The sequence below is a fragment of the Gymnoscopelus microlampas genome, assembly GCF_963454915.1.
Source record: "Gymnoscopelus microlampas genome assembly, chromosome: 7".
Lineage (NCBI taxonomy): Eukaryota > Metazoa > Chordata > Actinopteri > Myctophiformes > Myctophidae > Gymnoscopelus > Gymnoscopelus microlampas.
Window position 1 is genome coordinate 50,773,383 of NC_139944.1, and position 20,346 is coordinate 50,793,728.

The 20,346-nt window shown below is 42.3% G+C and overlaps 2 protein-coding genes across 4 annotated transcripts; one reads left to right on the plus strand and one right to left on the minus strand.

Moving 5' to 3' along the window:
• The first annotated feature begins 214 nt into the window (after positions 1-214).
• chchd4a (coiled-coil-helix-coiled-coil-helix domain containing 4a) lies at positions 215-5,186 on the plus strand. 2 transcript variants are annotated; one of them, XM_084061262.1, is made up of 3 exons: positions 215-354; positions 1,238-1,336; positions 2,170-5,186. In XM_084061262.1, exons 1-3 carry the CDS (start codon positions 327-329, stop codon positions 2,556-2,558), a joined length of 516 nt encoding a protein of 171 aa, XP_083917388.1. In that variant the 5' UTR covers positions 215-326; the 3' UTR covers positions 2,559-5,186. The 2 variants fall into 2 exon arrangements, with proteins under 2 accessions (XP_083917388.1, XP_083917389.1); XM_084061263.1 differs by having other exon boundaries at positions 215-348.
• A 96-nt stretch (positions 5,187-5,282) lies between these two features.
• LOC311048152 (netrin-4) lies at positions 5,283-17,838 on the minus strand. 2 transcript variants are annotated; one of them, XM_084061225.1, is made up of 10 exons: positions 17,391-17,838; positions 14,833-15,329; positions 13,490-13,837; positions 11,935-12,061; positions 8,441-8,629; positions 7,541-7,745; positions 7,142-7,272; positions 6,863-6,931; positions 5,649-5,822; positions 5,283-5,450 (listed from the first exon to the last, which is right to left on the minus strand). In XM_084061225.1, exons 1-10 carry the CDS (start codon positions 17,458-17,460, stop codon positions 5,314-5,316), a joined length of 1,947 nt encoding a protein of 648 aa, XP_083917351.1. In that variant the 5' UTR covers positions 17,461-17,838; the 3' UTR covers positions 5,283-5,313. The 2 variants fall into 2 exon arrangements, with proteins under 2 accessions (XP_083917351.1, XP_083917350.1); XM_084061224.1 differs by having other exon boundaries at positions 7,142-7,275.
• Positions 17,839-20,346: the final 2,508 nt, after the last annotated feature.

Consider the following 20,346-nt stretch of genomic DNA (forward strand, 5'->3'; position numbering starts at 1 on the left):
TCAATCTCAAATACAATGAAAGACAGTTTGGAATGACTACATTTGGATTTATGTATATGAAATTTAGCTAGAATGATGATTAAATTAATTATGAATACCTCATTTTTCTTATTATTACTAGCATCTAGGTCTAGGCTTAAATAAAGCCTAACTGACGTCATTACTGTGCGACTCGGATGTGGATGATGACATCACAGGTAAGTTGTCAGACAGAAGCCGGTCGGTTATGGAATGAAAGCTCAACTTTCAACGGCATTAAAATCCTTCAAAAAACATCATTTCCTACTATATAGGAGGAGGGTTCACAGACCTGAACATCTGCGGCCATGTCGTACTGCAAGCAGGAAGGTAACGGTGTGTTTATCGGCTCTATTTCAGCCCATTCTTCAGCAATGTCATTGAGGAAGCTAACATGCTAACCTATGCTAACCTGAACCATTTGAACCTGTGGACTGCCTGACTCATGTTAGAGCTGACAGGCTCTGTCTGGTCTAAAGCAAACAACTATAGAACTGTCTGTGTCTTTACCTTATTGTTGGCTGTTGGACTGTTATTACAGTCTTAATTGTACAACTGAAAACGTGGCACGGGGTCCTGCTGTCGTAATTACTACAGTAAGATAGTAGTGTGCTTGGAGATCTGCCAAATGTCAAACCAGTTCAATCCATTTTAGTTCATTAAACTGCTGTCGTTGCATTGTGGCCCACCAAGCCATGATGATTCATCTGATGAATATGAACACGTTTCATTTGACACTTTTCCTCCTGGGCTTCATTTTATACTTTAAAGGGTTAAATATTTGCTTCAGGGGGTTCTCCTTAGGTATTAGTATATAGCACTAGCCTTGGATCAAGATGACTACTATCATAGACATTTGCATACCATAGATATTCAAATGTCATAATTGCTGAAAGAAACAGAGCGGTACAAAAAAAGTGCCATCCCCTACATGATCAGACTTTTAAATAATTAACTTGACTGCATGTTTGTGTTTGTTTGCCCTTTTTATGCTTTTATTTGTAATGATGTACCCACAATTCAGTCTTTGATCCAATCTATGATTTTATCTATGATTGCTACTTGTACATCCCATGTTATTCTCAAATAAAAACCGTTTACTACTAAAATCTTTGATAGTCTTGATCCAAGGCTAATATACTGTATGTAGTACCAGTATTAGGTGGATACACTTACTACAGTCTGTATTCATTGCCATTCCTGCTTTTAATCCAACAAGGTAAAGATCGCATCATCTTCGTGACAAAGGAAGACCACGAGACGCCCAGCAACGCAGAGCTGATCGCTGAGGATCCCAATGATCCTTATGAGGAGCAGGGTAAGGGTTAGTGTTATAACACTTCAATCAGAACTGTGCTAACTATACTTTCACCACTTAAATCCCTACATCAGGGGTCTTCAACGTTCTTCAGGCCAAGGACCCCTTAGCTGAGAGAAGCAGGGACCCCCACTACATATTGTATAAAATTGTGTTGTTAATACAAAATCTTCATAGATAGCTTCATAGACTTGTTTGACAGCACTGTCATCAGTGTTGGCTTCTTGTTAGTGTGTATTTTCCGACATTTAACCACTTAAACCCTCAATACTTAAATACTTAGTTAACTTGACCTTTCACTCTGTACTTGATCTGCTCTTTTTTCCTTCTACACCAATCATCTTTGCCGAAAATAGCAGATCTACAAGCTCGGCTATTTTTGGCTAAAGTTCTCCTCGGAATAGGGTGCTACGGTTCAAGTGGTTAATGTAAAAAAAGAAAAATCCTATCACACAAAGATTTGGCGGCCCCCCTGCAGTATCTCTGAGGACCCCTAGCGGTCCCGGACCCCCTGTTGAAGACCCCTGACCTATACATACTTCCACAACTTCATTGACTGGGGTCCCCCCAGGGGTCTGTCCTAGGGCCCCCTCATTTTCTCCCTGTTCACCAAATCTCTTTGTGGGAAATAGCCGAAGCTAACAACGCGCCACTTTACGACGTGAACTTGTAGATGCCTATTTTAAGCTGAATGGTCACTTATTTTCACAGAGCGTTCGCCTATTAAGACATGCCCAGCATAGGGATGCTAGTGTTGATCATGTGGTTAACAGAAGCTTCTTTGATTCATGGTGGTGATACATTTACTATAGCTTGGTTTGTCTCTCCTTTAGGCCTAATCCTGCCAAACGGAGACATCAACTGGAACTGCCCATGTCTGGGGGGCATGGCCAGTGGACCCTGTGGCACCGAATTCAAGGAGGCGTTCTCCTGCTTCCACTACAGCAAGGAGGAGATGAAAGGCTCCGAGTGCATCGAACACTTCCGTGGCATGCAGGACTGCATGCAGAGTTATCCTGAACTCTACCCCAAGGACGAAGAGGAAGAGAGCGGCCCTCCCGGCGAGCCCGACGCCAATGCTCCTCCTCCCTCCGCTGCCCCGGCCGTCGACTCTGACTCGACCCCCGCTAGTGACATTGCCCCCGCTGCACCTCCGACGCCTCAACCTGACCCCACATCTGACACTACACCCCCCATAGACAGCCAGAGTGCCAGCTCGTAGGCCAGCCTCTCCATTCCCTCTGTGTATAAGCTCTGTCCACCGTAGATAACTTGAGGAACTTGGTGTCCAGTCCTTTTGCAGTCCTTTGCTTTCAGCAACAATAGTCACAAAGGGGCTAAAAAAAAAGGCACATAAAGGGTTCACAGGCCATGGGGGGGGGACTGTGTACCTTAGAGAAGTGGGGTTGTATCTACTGTATTACATGTAGGCTGCTTTGCCCACTGACCACCTGAAGACTGTTGCAGGGACATATTCTGAGGGACTCGTATCCAATAGGGACTCAATTTATTATGTCTAAGATGTATATTATGTCTATGATAATTGGTCAAATCAGATGGCTTGTCTCTGTTAGACATTGTTTCAACATCTATCACTGGCTAATGGTGGAGCTTTTGATTATCTTGCAATGTCTTGCTTTATTTGTCAACACTTGTCACCCCTAACAGTTGAAGCCTTGTCTTGCGTAGTCATTCTACTGATACGCCTGGTGACGTCTAAATTCAATATACAGTTATATGGGCTGGAAAAAAAACGACGGTGAAAATGGCAACTAATAAACCTACGCTCACTGCTTTGAAAACTAATATCACGTAACACCAATATGAAGTACAGTCCTAAGGTTTTTGCATTGGTTCTGCAACGTAATATTTTTAAGATTTCAAAATGGTTTCTACCCAGTTTTATTCCATACGTTGAATTTAGATGTCATGTCATCTGATCGTGTACTGAATCCCCAGATTGACCAACACCAACACACTGTGGATTCCCCCTCCACCTTTTACATTTTCACAGTAAACTGTTATTTTAACATATGTCATCTGTAAGTGAAAACACTTACTTTTTAAACTTTACCTTAAACTCTTTGTCTTCCTTTTTAGAAAGGTTATTCACTTATGAAAAGGGTTATGTTCTAAGGATAATTCAAGTCATATTGGAGGAGCATCATTGATGTTGATTTACCACTAATGTAGCCTGTTTGATTTGGTCAACTATAGGAACTCTTGGGCCTTGTGACCAAATACACCAGGTGCTATGAACTATGTTGTCTTTACAAGATTTATTTTGAGAGTTAGATGCCTCTGTGGGTAGAGAGCATCAATCAGTCATTTACCATACAGTATGCAACAAGCAACGCATAAATGTTTTCATTGTTCCAACACTGTTGCCTTCCAGGCTTAAGCCACTTACTATATACTTTGTTGTATGACAAATAGCTCATCCGCAAGCTCACAACTTGTAAATCTCTGTTTGTTTTTTAAGTTTTAATGATATTTGAAAATAATATAATTTTGACTATAGTGACATGAAGATGATTATAAGTGGTAAACATTAAGCTTGTGTCAACATCAACTGAACATTTTCGACAACGGTGCCCGTCTGTGGTCAAACTAGTGATGGTATTGTTGTATATATTATATATATGTCACTTAACACTGTGCTGTTTGTACGACAGGTGGAAGTTCACTTGGTTACATGGTTTCCAGATGTATGAAGGCATAGCCTGCACAACCAAGATGCTGTGGTCAAACCTTTTAATGTATGTCTTTCAAGCCTTTATGATTGTATTCGTTGAACATGTCCAGAATCAAATGAACACCAAACCAAATCTTTTACTTTCTCATTCCTTATATATAGCTTACTTTATGTCTGAAACTGGAATAACTCAAATGATATTGCATAATGCAGTGCAGTGGAATATGAGTGAAAGGTAAAGCACACCCTCCTGATATTTAAGTGTGCCGTTATGAGAAGACATGCTGTCATAAATGTTTCCAGGGCAAGGCTAACAGACAGTGGAATGCATGTATTAAGATGCATACCATTATGATTTGCCTTCACATACACTTAGGCTACAGTACTAACAATTACGTTATAACTTTGGAGAAAGCACAACCGTATGATCAAAGTCTTCATTGTCCACACATCAAGGTTTGTAATGTCACATACAGATAACATTTTGTGGCATTAAGTCTCAAATGTGACCATCAAAACTGATTAATTTCAGGCATTTGAAACCCCAAATGTGTTTCAGTTCATTAATGTAGAGTTCTAGGATGGCAGTAGCTCCTGCAGAAGGTAGAGCAGCCTTCTGGCAATCGTAAGGTTTCTGGTTCGATCCCTTCGGTCTCGCTTTATGTCCTCGAACAAGGCATTGAACCCATAACAACTCCTGATAAGCAGGTTGGTACCTTGCATGGGTTTCTCCACCGTGTGTGTGTGTGTGAATGGGTAAATGTAACACACGGTAAAGCGATGGAGAAAGGCGCTGTAGAAATGCAGACCCTTCTAACTACTGTAACTGATGCAGTATGCTGACAAAATCTTGTCACATCCACTGGATTTCAGCCATTTTGCTGAATTGTGCATTGACTTTGTATGGCTGCTTTTCCATTCCTATATTGTTCAATAGTACCAACTCATACAACCAGGCCCGCCGCTAGCCAACAACGGTGGAGGGGGGCGGGGGTCGTGTGTGTCATTACGGGGCATTTTTGTTAATGATTTATCTTTACCGACAGCAGCTGAAGTCCTTGTCATGTCTGTCTGTCTCAGTCCCTCCTGGTACACACAACACCACTAACCACTTTCTTAACACGCTGAGGAAGGCTTGACGCCGAAACGCTATTAATTAAAAAAGTACCAGAAGGTTTGTTTTTTTAACTGGCAGGGGGCAAGATGGTACGGTTGAGGGGGGCGATTACCCCCCCCCCCCCCACACCCCTGTGACGCCGGGCCTGCATACAACAAGTACAAGTCACGGGCAGCCCTGCCTTAGTATCTCTGAGATGTGTGTCCCCAGTATGGGTGTCCATGGGACCACAACGCTCTGCATGGTGACCAGCAGACGGCCCGTCACAGCCTCCTCTGGGCCCGCCAGCAGGTACTCCATACCTGGGAGGAGTGAAGGAGAACAGGGCATAGGTAGATGATGCGGTACGTCTTGCTGTGTTGGACATTAATACATGTAGTGAAAATAGACAATTTACAAGTTCACAGCGTGTCACAATGCGACCCGTTGTGAGTTTGTAGATCAGCTATTTGTATCTAAAAAATGACTTGTTCTGTGTTGAGGATGGGACAGTGTCCTACCTGGGTTAAGGATGGGACAGGTGCAGCCGCGACTCGTCCAAGACAGAGGGTAGATGCTGATGGTTCCCAGTGACAGTGTTGTCACCTGACCTGATCGCAGGACTTTGCGTACTTTGACCCGCACTTCTGCATGGCTCCCCTTGTCATGAGCAGACAGCACGCTGGCTTTGATCACTGACAGGAGCCAGACAGACAGTTATTAAAAATGAATGGCAAGGTGCCGTGAGCAGCCATCACCATTGACAGGGTCTGGCAGAATGTGGCACAAGTAGGGCAAGGTTTCTGTTTTGTTTTTTTACAGATTTATGAAAGTGCAGGTTGTAATCTTTCAAAGTGTGTCATACGTTAAAATCTGAAAATCAAATCAAAGTTTATTTATGTAGCACATTTAACATGACTACAGTACAGGTAAAAAACTAAAGCAAACAATGCAATATAAACAGACAATAGCATACAATGAAATAAGCACAAACAAACATTAGCACCAGTAAGAGAAGAACAGGGCTACATAAGCTGTCATTGAAGGCCAGGGAGAAAAAATGAGTCTTTAATAAGGATTTAAAAATAGCTATCGACTGGGGAGCTTTGATGTGTATGGGCAAATTATTCCAGAGCCTGGGGGCAGCCGCGGGAAAGGCCCAACAGTCACCTCTGTTTTTTTCCGTGGGTGCTGGCACCTTCAGCAGCAGCTGGTCGGCCGACCTCAAGGCTCTGGATGGGAGTGGTCGGAAACGAGATCTGCAAGGGCCGGGGGGTGCCAACCCATTTAAACAAACATTAAAATCCTAAAATCAATTCGGAAGCGGACAGGGAGCCGATAATGGAGCGAGGCCAAGACTGGAGTGATATGGTCTCGCTTCTTTGTACCAGTGAGGAGAAGGGCTGCGGCGTTCTGAATCAGATGCAAGCGCCTAACCAGCGATTGATCGAGTTTAAGAAGATATACTTATATTTAAATGAAAACTCTAATCAAGAAGCAGAGAAAAAGCCCATTAAATATCTATGTTATCTCACAGCAGTGGATTCTTCAACATTTAAACTTGTGTTGTAATATGAAAGGTCCATTTAAAAAAACTATTTCCCTGATTTGTGCGATGCGCTACTTGCAGCACATTCTATCATCAGACCAGGTCACAATCATTCTGGTGCCAACTTCCCAACATTTGTAATGAATATTCCCAAATATCTATACATTCAGCCGTGGAATTTCTTACCATAGTCATGCTTGGTCTTACAGAGGTCAGACACACTTCTCAGCTTTCTCTCCTTACAGCTGCACTTTCCTATGGAGAGTCATCACAACAACATGAAGATATATCAACCAATGCATGACCTTCTCATAATGCTAGAACCCAATGATTTGACGGACATCATAACTTTAGAGTAGAGCAACATGTTCGACAAAAGCTATGTATTTTCAACTGAAAAACAGATGAGAATATGTACATAAATTAGGCTTAAGGTTATACTACCAGTACCCAGTACCCGCTCACCTGTGTGATGTAGGGCAGAGACAGCCAGCTCCTTCGGCCAGGTGACCTCACCTTCATTTGTGATGAACATGTGATCCAAATCAGGAATCTTCCCCCCGATGGGCACGTTGAAAACCTGATTGTTTGAGTAGCTGCTGCCAAAACAGAAATGGATACATCTGATGAGGTTTATGATTTATTTCTTAGTTCTATAGAGCAAAGAGATCAAATGTAATCCAATATCATAAATGACACTCGGCAGAGTGATTTGTTTATTTTTGGAATACATGCTGCATGCATGATATAAGATTTCTCAGGGGTAAAAGTGACATCAGGACTTCGGTACTCTATATAAGACATAATTTGGTAGTGTAATCTTCCAGGGGTCCAGACAGAGAAAAAGCATAATTAATGAATAACCTGTCAAGGCACTGCCCAGTGGTGGGATCACAACTCTTGGGCTTGCAGCCCTCCTCCCCTCCAAAGCCCCAGTACCCAGGCAGACAACGGCTGCAGCTTGTGCCCGCTACTCCTGCTTTACAGTGGCACTGCCCGCTCCTGGGGTGGCACCAAGGTCCCTCCTCTCCAGGGGCAGACAGTGAGCCCTGTGGATTACACCAGCATCCTGAGAGAGAGAGAGAGAGAGAGAGAGAGAGAGAGAGAGAGAGAGAGAGAGAGAGAGAGAGAGAGAGAGAGAGAGAGAGAGAGAGAGAGAGAGAGAGAGAGAGAGAGAGAGAGAGAGAGAGAGAGAGAGAGAATTAATCTTTTTGATGGACTCATTTTGAATGCAAGGTGACACGCCACACAATGGTGGCTGGAAGCAAACCTATCCTTGATATCCCTCTCTAAACCAATCAACCACAGCCTCATCATCGTCTAAACAATAGGGGGTCATTGGGAGAGAGAATTTCTTAGATGTGTTACTTGAACATGTTTTAGCCATTTTGTCTTGCAAAAGCCTGATTTATATACTTAAATATCAGATCTACAAGCTCACAACATGCATTGTGTGCTTGTGGGATCAGCTTTTCTTTTGTTGCTATATTGGCTGTTTTGTGTAAAATATTGACACTAGTCTTGACATCCATTGGTTTCAGCTCTGTTTAGATGTTCTATTACACATATGTACCAGCAGAGGGAGACTGATGATTTTTTTTAAAGATAAAGAATAGTGATGCTGAACTATCTTCCACTGTTCCATTGTGTAAAAGCTTATGTGTATGTGAATGTTTATGTAATTCTGGTTGACCTTTTTTCTTCTTATTGCGTTAGTATTTCCTATACATCACACAACCCTCCCAACCTTTCCCCGTCTCTTACGTGTACAGGTGTGGGGGGAGTCGAGGGACCGGGAAGGGTGCCGATGGTAGCCACGGCGACAGCGCTGGCACCTGCGTCCGGCGGTGTTGTGCCGGCAGTTGTCGCACACGCCGCCGCTGGCGCCGCCAGAGGACAGCCACGCCCGCCGAGAGAAGTGACAGCCGTCTGCGTGGCCGTGGCACTCACACTCTGAGGGCACAGAGAGAGATATGGAGAGTAAGGAGCAGTGGTGGTAAAAGTACTAAAACAAATTTACTTAAGTAAAATAATCAATACTGCAATGTAGAAACACTCTGCTACAAATAAAAGTCCAGTATAAATCTAAATTTACTTGAGTAAAAGTACAAGAGTATTGGCATCAAAATAGGAGAGAGAACTCACACAGGATACAGAAAACATCAACAGAAAACATTGGAACTGGAACACTATAAAATTGAAGCTGAATAAATGGGTGATCTTTCCTGATTGGCCCGGGAATTGGCAACCCAAGTGAAAATGTGTTTTCTGTTTATTAAAGAGCTGGAGAGACGTGGATCGAGACCCCTGTTACTGAATAAACACTCCATAGCAATGATAACTATCAGAAATAGTGTTTTAACCTTTTAACAAAAAAACTGTGTTTTAACCCAAAAATATCACTTACCCTACCTTTAAGTTGCAATCCATACGTGATTTAGTGTATATAAAACTTTTTTTTATCTATTTTTGAAACTATTTTGATCTTATCTGTATGGTAGAATTATGTTACTACTAAACTGTGAAGGTGGTCTCCCTGCTCTTCTATTTAGATCCTGTGGTTGGGTAGGACACCTACTGGTTGATAAGAGGTATTGCATAAAGATCACAAAAGCATCCTCTGCTGAAAGGGGCTTTCTGTGCCCATGGTGTGGTGAATCCTGTGTAGGATGTTAAAGTTATGCATTGCAGCTCTAAAGACCCCGTTTCCGTTTGAAACTCAAATGGAAATATCTTGCCTTCCTAAATGTTATTGCATTAAACAGTAAAATAAAATAAACAGATTTGAATCCCGGGTAGGACCGAAAGTTTAGGATTGTAGCTTTAAATGAAACATAAAGAGAAAGTATCTCAAATGTCAGTCTGTGAACTTAGGACAAACAGTCAAAACCAGTCTTAACACTGACTTTAACAGTAAGTACTGTATACAGTGAAACTAAATCGACATTTTAGTCACATTTCCAGCTGTAATAATTTCTGTAACTTTAAATGATAATGGAGCAAAACTCTTGCACAACTACAACTACAGAACAACAGGTGTGGTGCATAGAAGACTAAAGGCCACAATCTTATCAGTTCTAGATTGTGGCAATATTATTTACATGCATTCTGCTCCCTCCTCACTAAAGCCACTCGATGCAGTCTACCACTCAGCCCTCCGCTTTATAACTGGAGATGGCTTTCTTACCCATTGATTGATTGATTGATGTACTTTATTTAGTAAGACATGAGAACAGTACATGGCAGTACATAACAGTACATGGAAGTACAAATTCGCAATACAAGGTCTACTAAACTGGATAGCTCAGTTAAGCACGTAGCTTGTTTAAGATGAGATCCCCATGCACACAAATCATGTTGACATATAAGAGACAGACAGATATACACACTACTATACAGAATGTCATACAATCAGTTTACAGGATACTGGTATGAAGTATGAAGGGTGAAAAATATGTACAAAAAAGAAAGAGAGGGGGGGGGGTAGGTTAGGTTAGGACATGGGGTAGGTTAGGACTTGGACAGGGGCCATTTTTGAATTGCAGCCTCCTGAAGGTGTATCTTTAGGGCATTTTTGAAAGTAAGTAGGGTTTTACACTCCTTTACTCCTTTTGGTAGGGCATTCCACATTTTAGATGAATAGCATGAGAAAGAGTTCATTCCCTTTGTTGTGCCATCACTGTATAGGCTTTATGAAAAGGTCGGTTGGCCATCATTGGCTATGAGACGAAAACAGCACTGCACTGTTTATATCTGCAAAGCCTTACTCAATAAATTGCCTAATTATCTTAACAGCATATTATAACCTAAGTTGGCCATCATCACCACACCCAGTCTTAGGATTACTTTGTTTTAGAAGTTCCTTCTGCTAGTTCTGAACTGGGTAAGACAGCCTTTCGTTACTATGCCCCTCACACGTGGAGCTGTCTACAATCAGTTCTAAAACTGGACAACTTGATTTCACTTGATCGCTTTAAAATATGTGTGAGGAATACTCTGAGATCTAACTGTACTTGTTCATTCTGAAATGTTTATCATCCTGTAATGTATTGTGTTTACATTGTATGCTTTGTACGCTGTAATCAGGGCGTCATTGGAAAAGAGAGCTGGCTCTCAACTGACCTTCCTGAATAAATAAAAGGTGAAAGAAAGAAGGCCCGTCAACACACACACACACAAATCAGTTGTCCATGCTCTCTGCTCTGATTCTCCTTCCAAATCTATAGTTTAGATCAGTGCTTCTCCAAGTGTTGTCTGGGGACCACAAGGGGCCCTTGAGGGGGTTCCAGGGGGTCCCTGTGAAAAGGCTCGAACGGTCAAAGTCCACCAATGCAGGTTTTTGTAATTTAGAAGGAAAAACCTTCTACAAAGGCCCTGGTAGCTCTCCCCTAGATGTTGTCACGGCTAGCTTCAAGCCAAACTGAAATAGATCTCTCACCTGTAGCATGCCTTTTAAGCAGGTGAGGCAAACCATCACATCATTACTAATTGGTAACTCTATATACTCAAACAAGGCTAACTAAGGCCCATGAGATATTTTACACAATTAAGTCATAATGAAGTACGTTAAATAATGTTCATTACAATGTTTCCCAGGCGCCAATTCATTTGCGGATTATTAACTAAAGCCAACACATAATACCAACATAAACACACACCCCTCCTCCTCTACAGTGCTTGGCCCATTCCAATCAACAGGATTGCCAGCACTGCAGAGGAGATACAGGTGATCCCACAAACAATTCAACTTCCCCACACAGTGTCAATCAATAAACATTTAAAAACCCTTTCAGTCACTGAGTGTTAGAATGTCTTCAGATATATACATATAGGGACTTGCTGGGCTTGCTGCATGGTGAATGAATTGGGAAGCAGTTGTGCTGTGTGTGTGCATGCAAAGTTCCTTATTAATGTCTATAGGTCCGATTAACAAATGTGTTAATATGGCATCAAAATCAGTTTAACCACTTTAACCCTACTGTATATACATTGGCTACTTTCAAAACATTTGGACAAATCTAGGAAAATCTAGGAAAATGTGGAATAATTTGGAACAGAACGTATATAAATGTTCTCTCATGAGGATCCCTGCTGGCACAAAATCTTTTCAGCTGTGGGGTCTGCGGCCAAACACACATCAATTTGGGCTGTCTTTGACATGAGAATGTTTGAGAACCACTGGTTTAGATAAAAGACATGTCCCATGACCAAGAGATCTACAACTGAACGGTTTAATTGACGGCAGGCAGGTCACTTACTCCGACACGGGTTGGGCTCCCCGCTGCTCCCGTTGGCGGCCCTCCAGGGACGGTCGTGGTGGAGCGGGGCACACCGCTCACAGTGCTCCCCTGCTGTGTGGTGAGCACACACACACCTACCAGGCACCTGGAACACATATCAGTGCATGGCTGCTCGATAAATTTAACTTTTTACATTAGAGAACGTACACACACACGGATCTCATGGATGAGCACAGCAGGGAGTCGCCTATTAATGCAACTGCACTGTCTGCAAGAGAAGTTACAGAAAACATCAGTGGTGGAAAAAGTACTCCCATTTTTTACTGAAGTAAAAGTATCATTGTTGCAATGTAGAAATACTCTGTTACAAGTAAAAGTTTGGAATTCAAAATGTACTTGAGTAAAAGTACATAAGTATTGGTATCAAAATGTACCAAAAGTAGAAAGTACTCATTATGCAGAATGTCCCATTTCACAAGTTTTCAAATGTATGAAATGTATAAAAATCCTTTGAAAATAGCAGATCTACAAGCTCACAATGCGTCGCAGCGCAACGCATTTTGAGCTTGTAGATCGGCTATTTTCAAATGGCCTAATTGTGTATAGGGTTGAAGTGGTTAAAGTATGTTTGGTAATAATAATCTAAATCTACAAAGTAACTGGTAACTCACATTTTCAAATAATTATAGTGGAGTAAAAGCACAATATTTGTCTCTGAGACGTAGTGGAGTAGTAGTAAAAGTATAGACAATTTGAAATACTCCAGTACAGTAAAAGTACCTCACAATTATACTGAAGTACAGTACTTGAGTATTTGTACTTAGTTACTTTCCACCACTGCCTGGAACACATCAGTTCATCAGTGTGGCTGCTCGATAAATTCACTTTTACATGAGAGAACGTACACACACGGATCTCATGGACAAGCACAGCGGGGAGACGCCTACTAATCTGCACTAGAGTCTGCAAGAACGTTACAGAAAACATGGACACCTGTCGCATAGACAGCCTGCAATAAACATCCAGACCGCTGCTGCTATAAAGAACCGTACGAGCCATTTTAAAAACCCTCTCGCAGCTGATATTCACATCACTGCTGGCCCATACATCTGTGTTTTATAACACTGTATAGGAAGTGAACACAGATTGAAGCCTATAATTGACTATACTCCGCCGTCGTACAATGGTTTCCCCTCAGCGGAAATCTGAGATTCTTAAAGCAGAAAGTTGTTTTCTGCTTGAGAAGCTGTTCTTTTTGGTGACCGACACCACTGTAGTGGTATACTGTAAATGAAGCTTATGAGATTGACTGAAAGGAAGACAGACACGCATGCACGCACACACACACACACACACGCTCACACACGCTCACACTAAATTCACTGTTTCCTGGACTGTTTCTCTCATTTTGTGACTGTCTCTTCTGCTGATACACACCTACATATCTACACACGCACAACACACGCACGCACACACACGCACGCACACACACACACACACACACACACACACACACACACACACACACACACACACACACACACACACACACACACGAAGAAGGTTAGCTCACCGTGTTGCTGTTCTGTGGTGTTTCTAGGCTGCTATTGTGTGACACACAGTACTCGGCGTGGCCGTGGCACAGACAGGTCCCTCTGGCCAGTAAAGTGTAAATGCCATAAGCTGCTGCTGAGGGGCTTGGGCTTCTTTCTGGGGTTGTGGGCTTCAGTGTAAGTGCTGCAGATAGCACGGGTGGGTTCCCTTCCTCCACAGAGTGGCTGCTTGGTGGGGGTACTGGTGGACAGGACTGGGCCTTGAGGAGTCTGATGCGGAGGTTTGTGAGAGTCAGGCGGGCGAGAGTGTCTGGATCATACGGGTCCACTGCTTTAACACCGCTGGGAGCTAGGGTCCGCAATATCACCTGGGAAAAGAAATTGCACTGATTAGTAAACAGTGTGTATGGCATTCAGTGGTCCCATTAATCACCTTCAAGTAACCTGGTATCATAGTACCTATTTTGGGCATGTGGTTATAGGTAATGGGGGGGGTTGAAAAAACTTGATAAATCTTTTTATACATTTTCCGAAATACCAAAAATAGCATATCGACAACCTCTCCACGTGAGATTGTTGAGTGGTTAAAGGGATAGTTCACCCAAAAAAATACTTAATTTTTATCGATCACCCCATGGAGACTTGAATTCATGGATATTATTTCGTTTTTGTCGCATTCCTAAGCCAATAATATGATGACCAGTGGACCGGTAGGAGACACAAAGGAGACTCTTTGTGTCTCCTACCGGACCCACTGCTGGTCATCAAATGATTGGCTTAGGAATGCGACAAAAACTAAAACATATGAATTCAAGTCTCCATGGGCTGACTAATCCATAGAAAAACAATTCACGGAAATTGCATGCTGTGTTCATGATTTGAGGCATTTCGTGCAAAATGGAGCACTTGTGCAAACTTTGGAAGCCAATCATAGCCAATCAGGATGGAATATGTTTGGCCTGTTTGACCTGTTTGGTTTAATGACTATAGAGATACTGTGTACCGATTTGCGTGATGTTTGGATAAAAACTGTTGGAGTACTATCAAAAAAATTGTTTTGCAAAAAGCGGCCTCCTGGTGGCGCTATAACAGGCCCATGTGAAAACTTTGGGGCAGAATTTCTGAATTGGCATCCAGGGAGTGTGTGCACAGTTTCGCTGCGATCAAGCCAACGGTGCCGGAGATTAGCTGATCACAGAAGGAAGGACACACACGGGCACACGGACGGACGGACAGGGTGCAAAACATACTCTCACAAACAGTCATACTCAAAAACAGTCATTTTGGGGGTCAACTATCCCTTTAAGTGGTTAATCAGTAACCTGTGCATTAGACACGGTATAGTGTATAATCATTCCCTCACCTCTCCACCGCTGCAGGGCGTCGCCCCGGAATAGCGGGACGTGCAAAGCGCGCCTCGCTGGCCGACGTCGTCGGGGACGCCGAACTCCGAGCTGCAGTTGCGGGCGAACAGCTTGAGCGTTCGCCAGGTCCGTCCGAAGTCCGTGGACCTCTCGACGACCATGGCGGCGGGCCGGGGGGACCGGAAGAGCAGAACCAAGTGGGAGAGACAGAACCGGGTTTCCAGATCCAAGCGGATCTCGTCTTCCTGCTTGTTTTGCCGGGCGGCACCACCACCCTTACCCACCACCCCTGATTCCCACCAGGTGTCAGGGTGCAGGAAAGGGTCATCGGTCATGTGGGTGGGTGGGTGATGGGTGTCCTCTGGGCAGAGGTGTGGGGCAGGAGGAGGAGTGGGGCATGATGGCTGACCACAGCAGCCTGAGAGGGTGGTGAGGGTCCTGCCACCCGCCAGGTTCCCCATGGGAGGACTGCAGGCATGGTCCTTACACCTGGAGGCTGGGACGGAATGGGAAAACGTTACTGTATTGGAGAAGAGCATATCCACTTTTACAACTTTTTACATAATAATGACCATAGGGGTAGAGTGGCCGGTAGAGTGGCCATGGGTGGGAACCGCAGGATTCCCAGTTCGATCCCGGGCTCCCCCAGAGTTAGTGTCAAAGTGTCCTTGAGCAAGACGCTGAACCCCTAATTGCTCCCGATGAGCAGGTTGCTGCCTTGCATGGTTTCCTCCGCCATCGGTGTATGAATGTGTGTGTGTGAATGGGTGAATGTAAAGCACAATCTATGTAAAGCGCTTTGGATAAAAGCGCTATATAAATGCACAATTTACCATTTATAATGACTGACCAAAACAAGAACACCAGGTCCTTGTTTTGGTCAGTCATTATGGTCATTATTATTTCTATATAAAAAAAAGAAATAAATAAAGAAGAAGCTAAAATAGCACATCTACAAGCTCTCATCACCATGCGTGTTGTGAGCTTGGAGATTGTCTATTTTCGCTATTTGTCACATGAAGAACCATGCCATCTAGGGCTTACACTTGAACCCCAGCATGCATTCTGGTGGGAATATTAACCAAAATATATAGCCGATCTACAAGCTCACAATGCATGGCAATGGGACATGCTGTGAGCTATTTTGGGTTTAGGCTAAGGGATTTGGTGTAGATGTAAAAAAAAAAGCGGCCCAGAGTACAGAGCCAACTCAGGTCCAGTTTACAAAGTAAAGAGCGTTTAAGTGGTTAAGTGGTCAATTAAAAGGAGCAGTGCTCCAGGTGCACTTCTTCAGTGCATTGGTGATGATATGCTTAAAGGACAACTTTGGTTTTTTACAACCAATGTTTATGTTTTAGATTGTAATTAAAGTAAATAAAAGATGAGTGTTAAAAATTTCAAATTTACTGCTTTCTATAGTTTTAGCAATTTTCACAATCTTTTTTACAGTGTTTTCACAGTGGGCGGGGGCATTCTGTCCGGTGGCTAAATATGTATTTTTTTAACACATTAACCCGGCGTTTTCTTTATTATTATTTACAGTAGCTCTTCTAGCCCCCAATAACTCACATCTGGCCATCTCAGACAGCCGGACCTTTTTTATTGTGTAAAAAAGGCATATTTAGCCACCGGACAGAATGCCCCCGCCCACTGTAAAAAATATCGCAAAAAATGCTAAAACTATTAGAAAGCAGTAAATGAAAAAAAAATTACACTCATCATTTATTTACTTTAATTACAAGCTAAAATATAATCCTTGGTTGTAAAAAACCAAAGTTGTCCTTTAAGTTTGAAAATACTGAAGAATGGGCATTTTCCAAGCTTTACATCACAAGGAAAGGTAAGATCCTCTTCATTGTTGTTCCATAAATATTTAATAGATGTGACACAGTATCCAGCCCTTTCCCTGTGAGGGAGCTCACCAAGGGCTCTTAAGTTACATCTGCAGCCATCATCCTAACATAACATGCCCTCAGCCTCAGGTCAGGTCACCACAGGACCCTTATCAACCATCTTCACCTTTGCTACTACTTTACTGTAAAGTTGACCATAGCAGATAGGATGTCCACTGTGGAATCATGCACTCAAATAAAACAATTATTAGATCATATTATATGCATACTGCAGCCTATATAAGCTGCCACAACAATAGCCAGTTAGTCCAGACAGGGTGGTCCCAACATAAGAATAAAGCCAGTGCCCAGTGGTGGAAGAAGTAGGCTACTCACATTTTGTACTCAAGTAAAAGTACCAATACCACAATGTATGTAGACATACTAAATGTCCCATTTCAAAAGTTTCCAAATGTATACAAATGCTTTGAAAATAGCAGATCTACAAACTCACTATGCATGCTTTGCGACACAAATGCAGAGATGATGAATCTTAAAATGAATTGAATACACAGGACCACAATGGAAACCAGCCCTATAGGGCTTTTTGTGTTATCCTTTTGACATTCATATTGTAAATCGTAACTCTGTACTAGCTGCACACTGTTAGTGTAAATAAAATATTCAATCAATCAATCAATCAATCAATCAAAAGCTGCACTCACCTGCTCCACTGTGTATCAAAGGTAAGAACAGCCCGCAGGCGATGGTCAGCATCTGTCCTTTTAGACGCATAGCCTATAATATACTACCAACTAGATACAATGTAACGGTTTTGTTTACAACATGCACAGAAGGCAATGTTCCTACCAAAACAAATGTATCTAAACATTATGTGCATGTATTGATCTAATCTTATCTTATGATGACAAGGAGCCATACATTTCTCTCCGAGGCGAGTTGCTTATTACGCAATGATGCTCAGAATCAGATGGAGGTATTTTGACCTCATTAAAAGCTTTCCGGGAAGAAAACAAAATCCACGTGTCTTTCCCACAGATTATGCAAATATTTAGAGGGAAAAAAATCTTCGATTAAATTCAAATCATAGTAGCCTTAAAATGTTCAAATCCCAAAAAAGTAAAAAAAAAAAAAAAGATAATGTTCAAATAAAAAAAGTTCAAATATTCAAATAATTTTAAAAAAAAGTTCAAATTATAGTAGCCTAAAATGCATCCTGATCCTTCAGGTGCTCTCAGCTGCACGCTGTCATGTTGTTGTCAGTCAAGACAAACTTGTGGTCGATCCAAGTGTGAACGAACGCTCAACATTCCACACTTTAACAAAATCCTAAAATATCAGCGATTATTGCTTTCAAGCGATAAACGATTCTAAATATTTTTTGCTTAATAATATAGCAAACAATAGGCTGAGGTGCGCGCGGTGGCCGTTAGATCCGTATATACTGCCATGAACACAACTCCTCCACAGCTTTTTAACAGTGTGACCGAGGCAGTGGGTTGGACAATAACAACACTCAACACGAAGAGTGGCCTAGGTTTGTTTTTGATCATGTGCTCCATTCATCCATTCATTCATGCTCTCTGTGCGCTTTTACGCAGAAGAATACGCACTGGAGACGATCCAGCCAGGGCGCTCTATTTATTCATACACACGTAGCCCCAGCTGTGCACGTTCAACACTAATTGCCCGGTGACCAGTGATGCAAGAAGTAGGCTACTCACATGTTTTTTACTTAAGTTAAAGTATCAATACCCAATTGTAGAAATAGTCTGTAAGTACAAGTTCGGTATTCAAAATGTACTTTGAGTAAAAGTACAAAAGTATTGTCATCAAAATATACTTAAAGTAATAAAAGTAAAAGTACACATTGTGCATCCTATTTCACAAGTTTTGAAATGTATAAAATGTATAAACATCCTTTAAAAAATAGCAGATCTACAAGCTTGCAACATGTTGTGAGCTTGTAGATCTGTTGTTTTCAAATTGCCAAAGTACCGGTATTAGTCTGAAGTGGTTTTGTAATAATAATCAAAATCTACAAAGTAACTAGTAACTAAAGTTTTCAAATAATTATAGTGGAGTAGAAGTACAATTATTGAAAATTGGAAATACTCCAGTAAAGTATAAATACCTCAAAATTGTACTTAAGTACAGTACTTGAGTACATGTACTTAGTTACTTTCCACCACTGCTGGTGACTGAGAAGGTTTTCTTTTTGTTTTTTTCTCCCTGCTCAATCTGGCTGTTGGTGACTCATCCAGAGGTTTCAGAGTGTTGTACCGGGAAAGGCTGATTTGCCATTCAGGGCTGGTGAACGTGCATGTTAATGTGAAACAGGCGCACAGCGCGTACCAACTACACACAGTAAAATACTGCAGTGTTTAACTCTAAACTAGGGGTCTTCTACATTTTTCTGGGAAAAGACTCCTTAGCTGAGATAGAGATGAAGCAGAGACCCCCCCACTACATTTTGGATTCATGTTAAATGTGTGTTTTCAGACTTAAAACACTCAATATTTTGTAAACTTGACCTTTGGCTCTTGGTCTGCTCTTTCTTTCCACATACACCAAATCTCTTCGCCGAAAATAGCAGATCTACAAGCTCACAACGCGTCTGTGACGTGTTGTGAGCTTGTAGATCTGCTATTTTCGGCTAATGTTTCCCCCTGAGTTGGGATGCTAGGGTTCAAGTGGTTCCATTTGTACACTCAGTGTTACAGACAAGCAAAATGTGGTCCTGTTGTTGTACACCTTCACTCAGTCAAGAGTTAAATTAACTCAGGATTTGATTGTGTGTAGCCTAGGACAGTGGTTTTCAAACTCTTTCATATCAAGGACCCCCAAATTGACACTTGTTAGCCCGCGGACCCCCATTTGCAAAGATATGACAGGGACCCCCATAAGAGAAGGTTTTTACGGCTTAATTTCAAGTTTGACATGCATTAGGGCTACGGACCCCCATTTAATGGCATTTCTATCTCTGGGACCCCAATTGACATTGTAAAACCAAGGTTATATTAACTCTGAGACTGAACAAATGGAACCAAATGGACTCGTTAGGGTCCATTTGGTTCCATTCGTACACTCTCAGAGTTACAGACCCATAGGCTAAGGGTCCATTTGGTTCCTAACTATCTATCATTTAGCTGGGGACCCCCTGGAACTTCCTCAAGGACCCCTGGGGGTCCCCGGACCCCACTTTGAAACCACTGGCCTAGGCCTACTACCAGTTCCCTTGAGAGATCATAACAGAGCCAGGGGCCTCATAGGGGAAGGAAATTAGTTTATCTACTTCATTCCCTCCAGTTCTCCCAGTCCCAGTGATTCCACGTTTCAAGTCTCTTTGAAGTCCTACTTGAAGGAAACCCGAGAAAGGGACAAAAATAGCCCCTCTCTCTCAAACCGAGACTTTCATTCGATGGCTCATTGTCACACAAAACCACATGTCTCCGGGGATAAGGGGAGAGCTTCATATGAGTGCTTTAAAAGCATGAACAGTCCCAGTGGTGGAAGATGAAGTAGCCTCATCACATTTTGTACCTACTGTACTTGTACCAATACCGCAATGGAGAAATACTCTGTTACAAATAAAAGTCTGGTGTTCAAAATATATTTGAGTAAAAGTAAAACAAAAGTACACAAAAGTATTGGCATTAA

Coding starts and splice junctions, on each gene's coding strand:
- chchd4a (XM_084061262.1), top strand. CDS start 327: ATGTCGTACTGCAAGCAGGAAGGTAACG. Junction 355..1,237: donor CTGCAAGCAGGAAGGTAACG/GTGTGTTTATCG, acceptor TAATCCAACAAG/GTAAAGATCGCATCATCTTC. Junction 1,337..2,169: donor TGATCCTTATGAGGAGCAGG/GTAAGGGTTAGT, acceptor TCTCTCCTTTAG/GCCTAATCCTGCCAAACGGA.
- LOC311048152 (XM_084061224.1), bottom strand. CDS start 17,460: ATGCGTCTAAAAGGACAGATGCTGACCATCGCCTGCGGGCTGTTCTTA. Junction 15,330..17,390: donor TTTGATACACAGTGGAGCAG/GTGAGTGCAGCT, acceptor ATTCCGTCCCAG/CCTCCAGGTGTAAGGACCAT. Junction 7,276..7,540: donor ACTGGGCAGTGCCTTGACAG/GTTATTCATTAA, acceptor CTGTTTTGGCAG/CAGCTACTCAAACAATCAGG.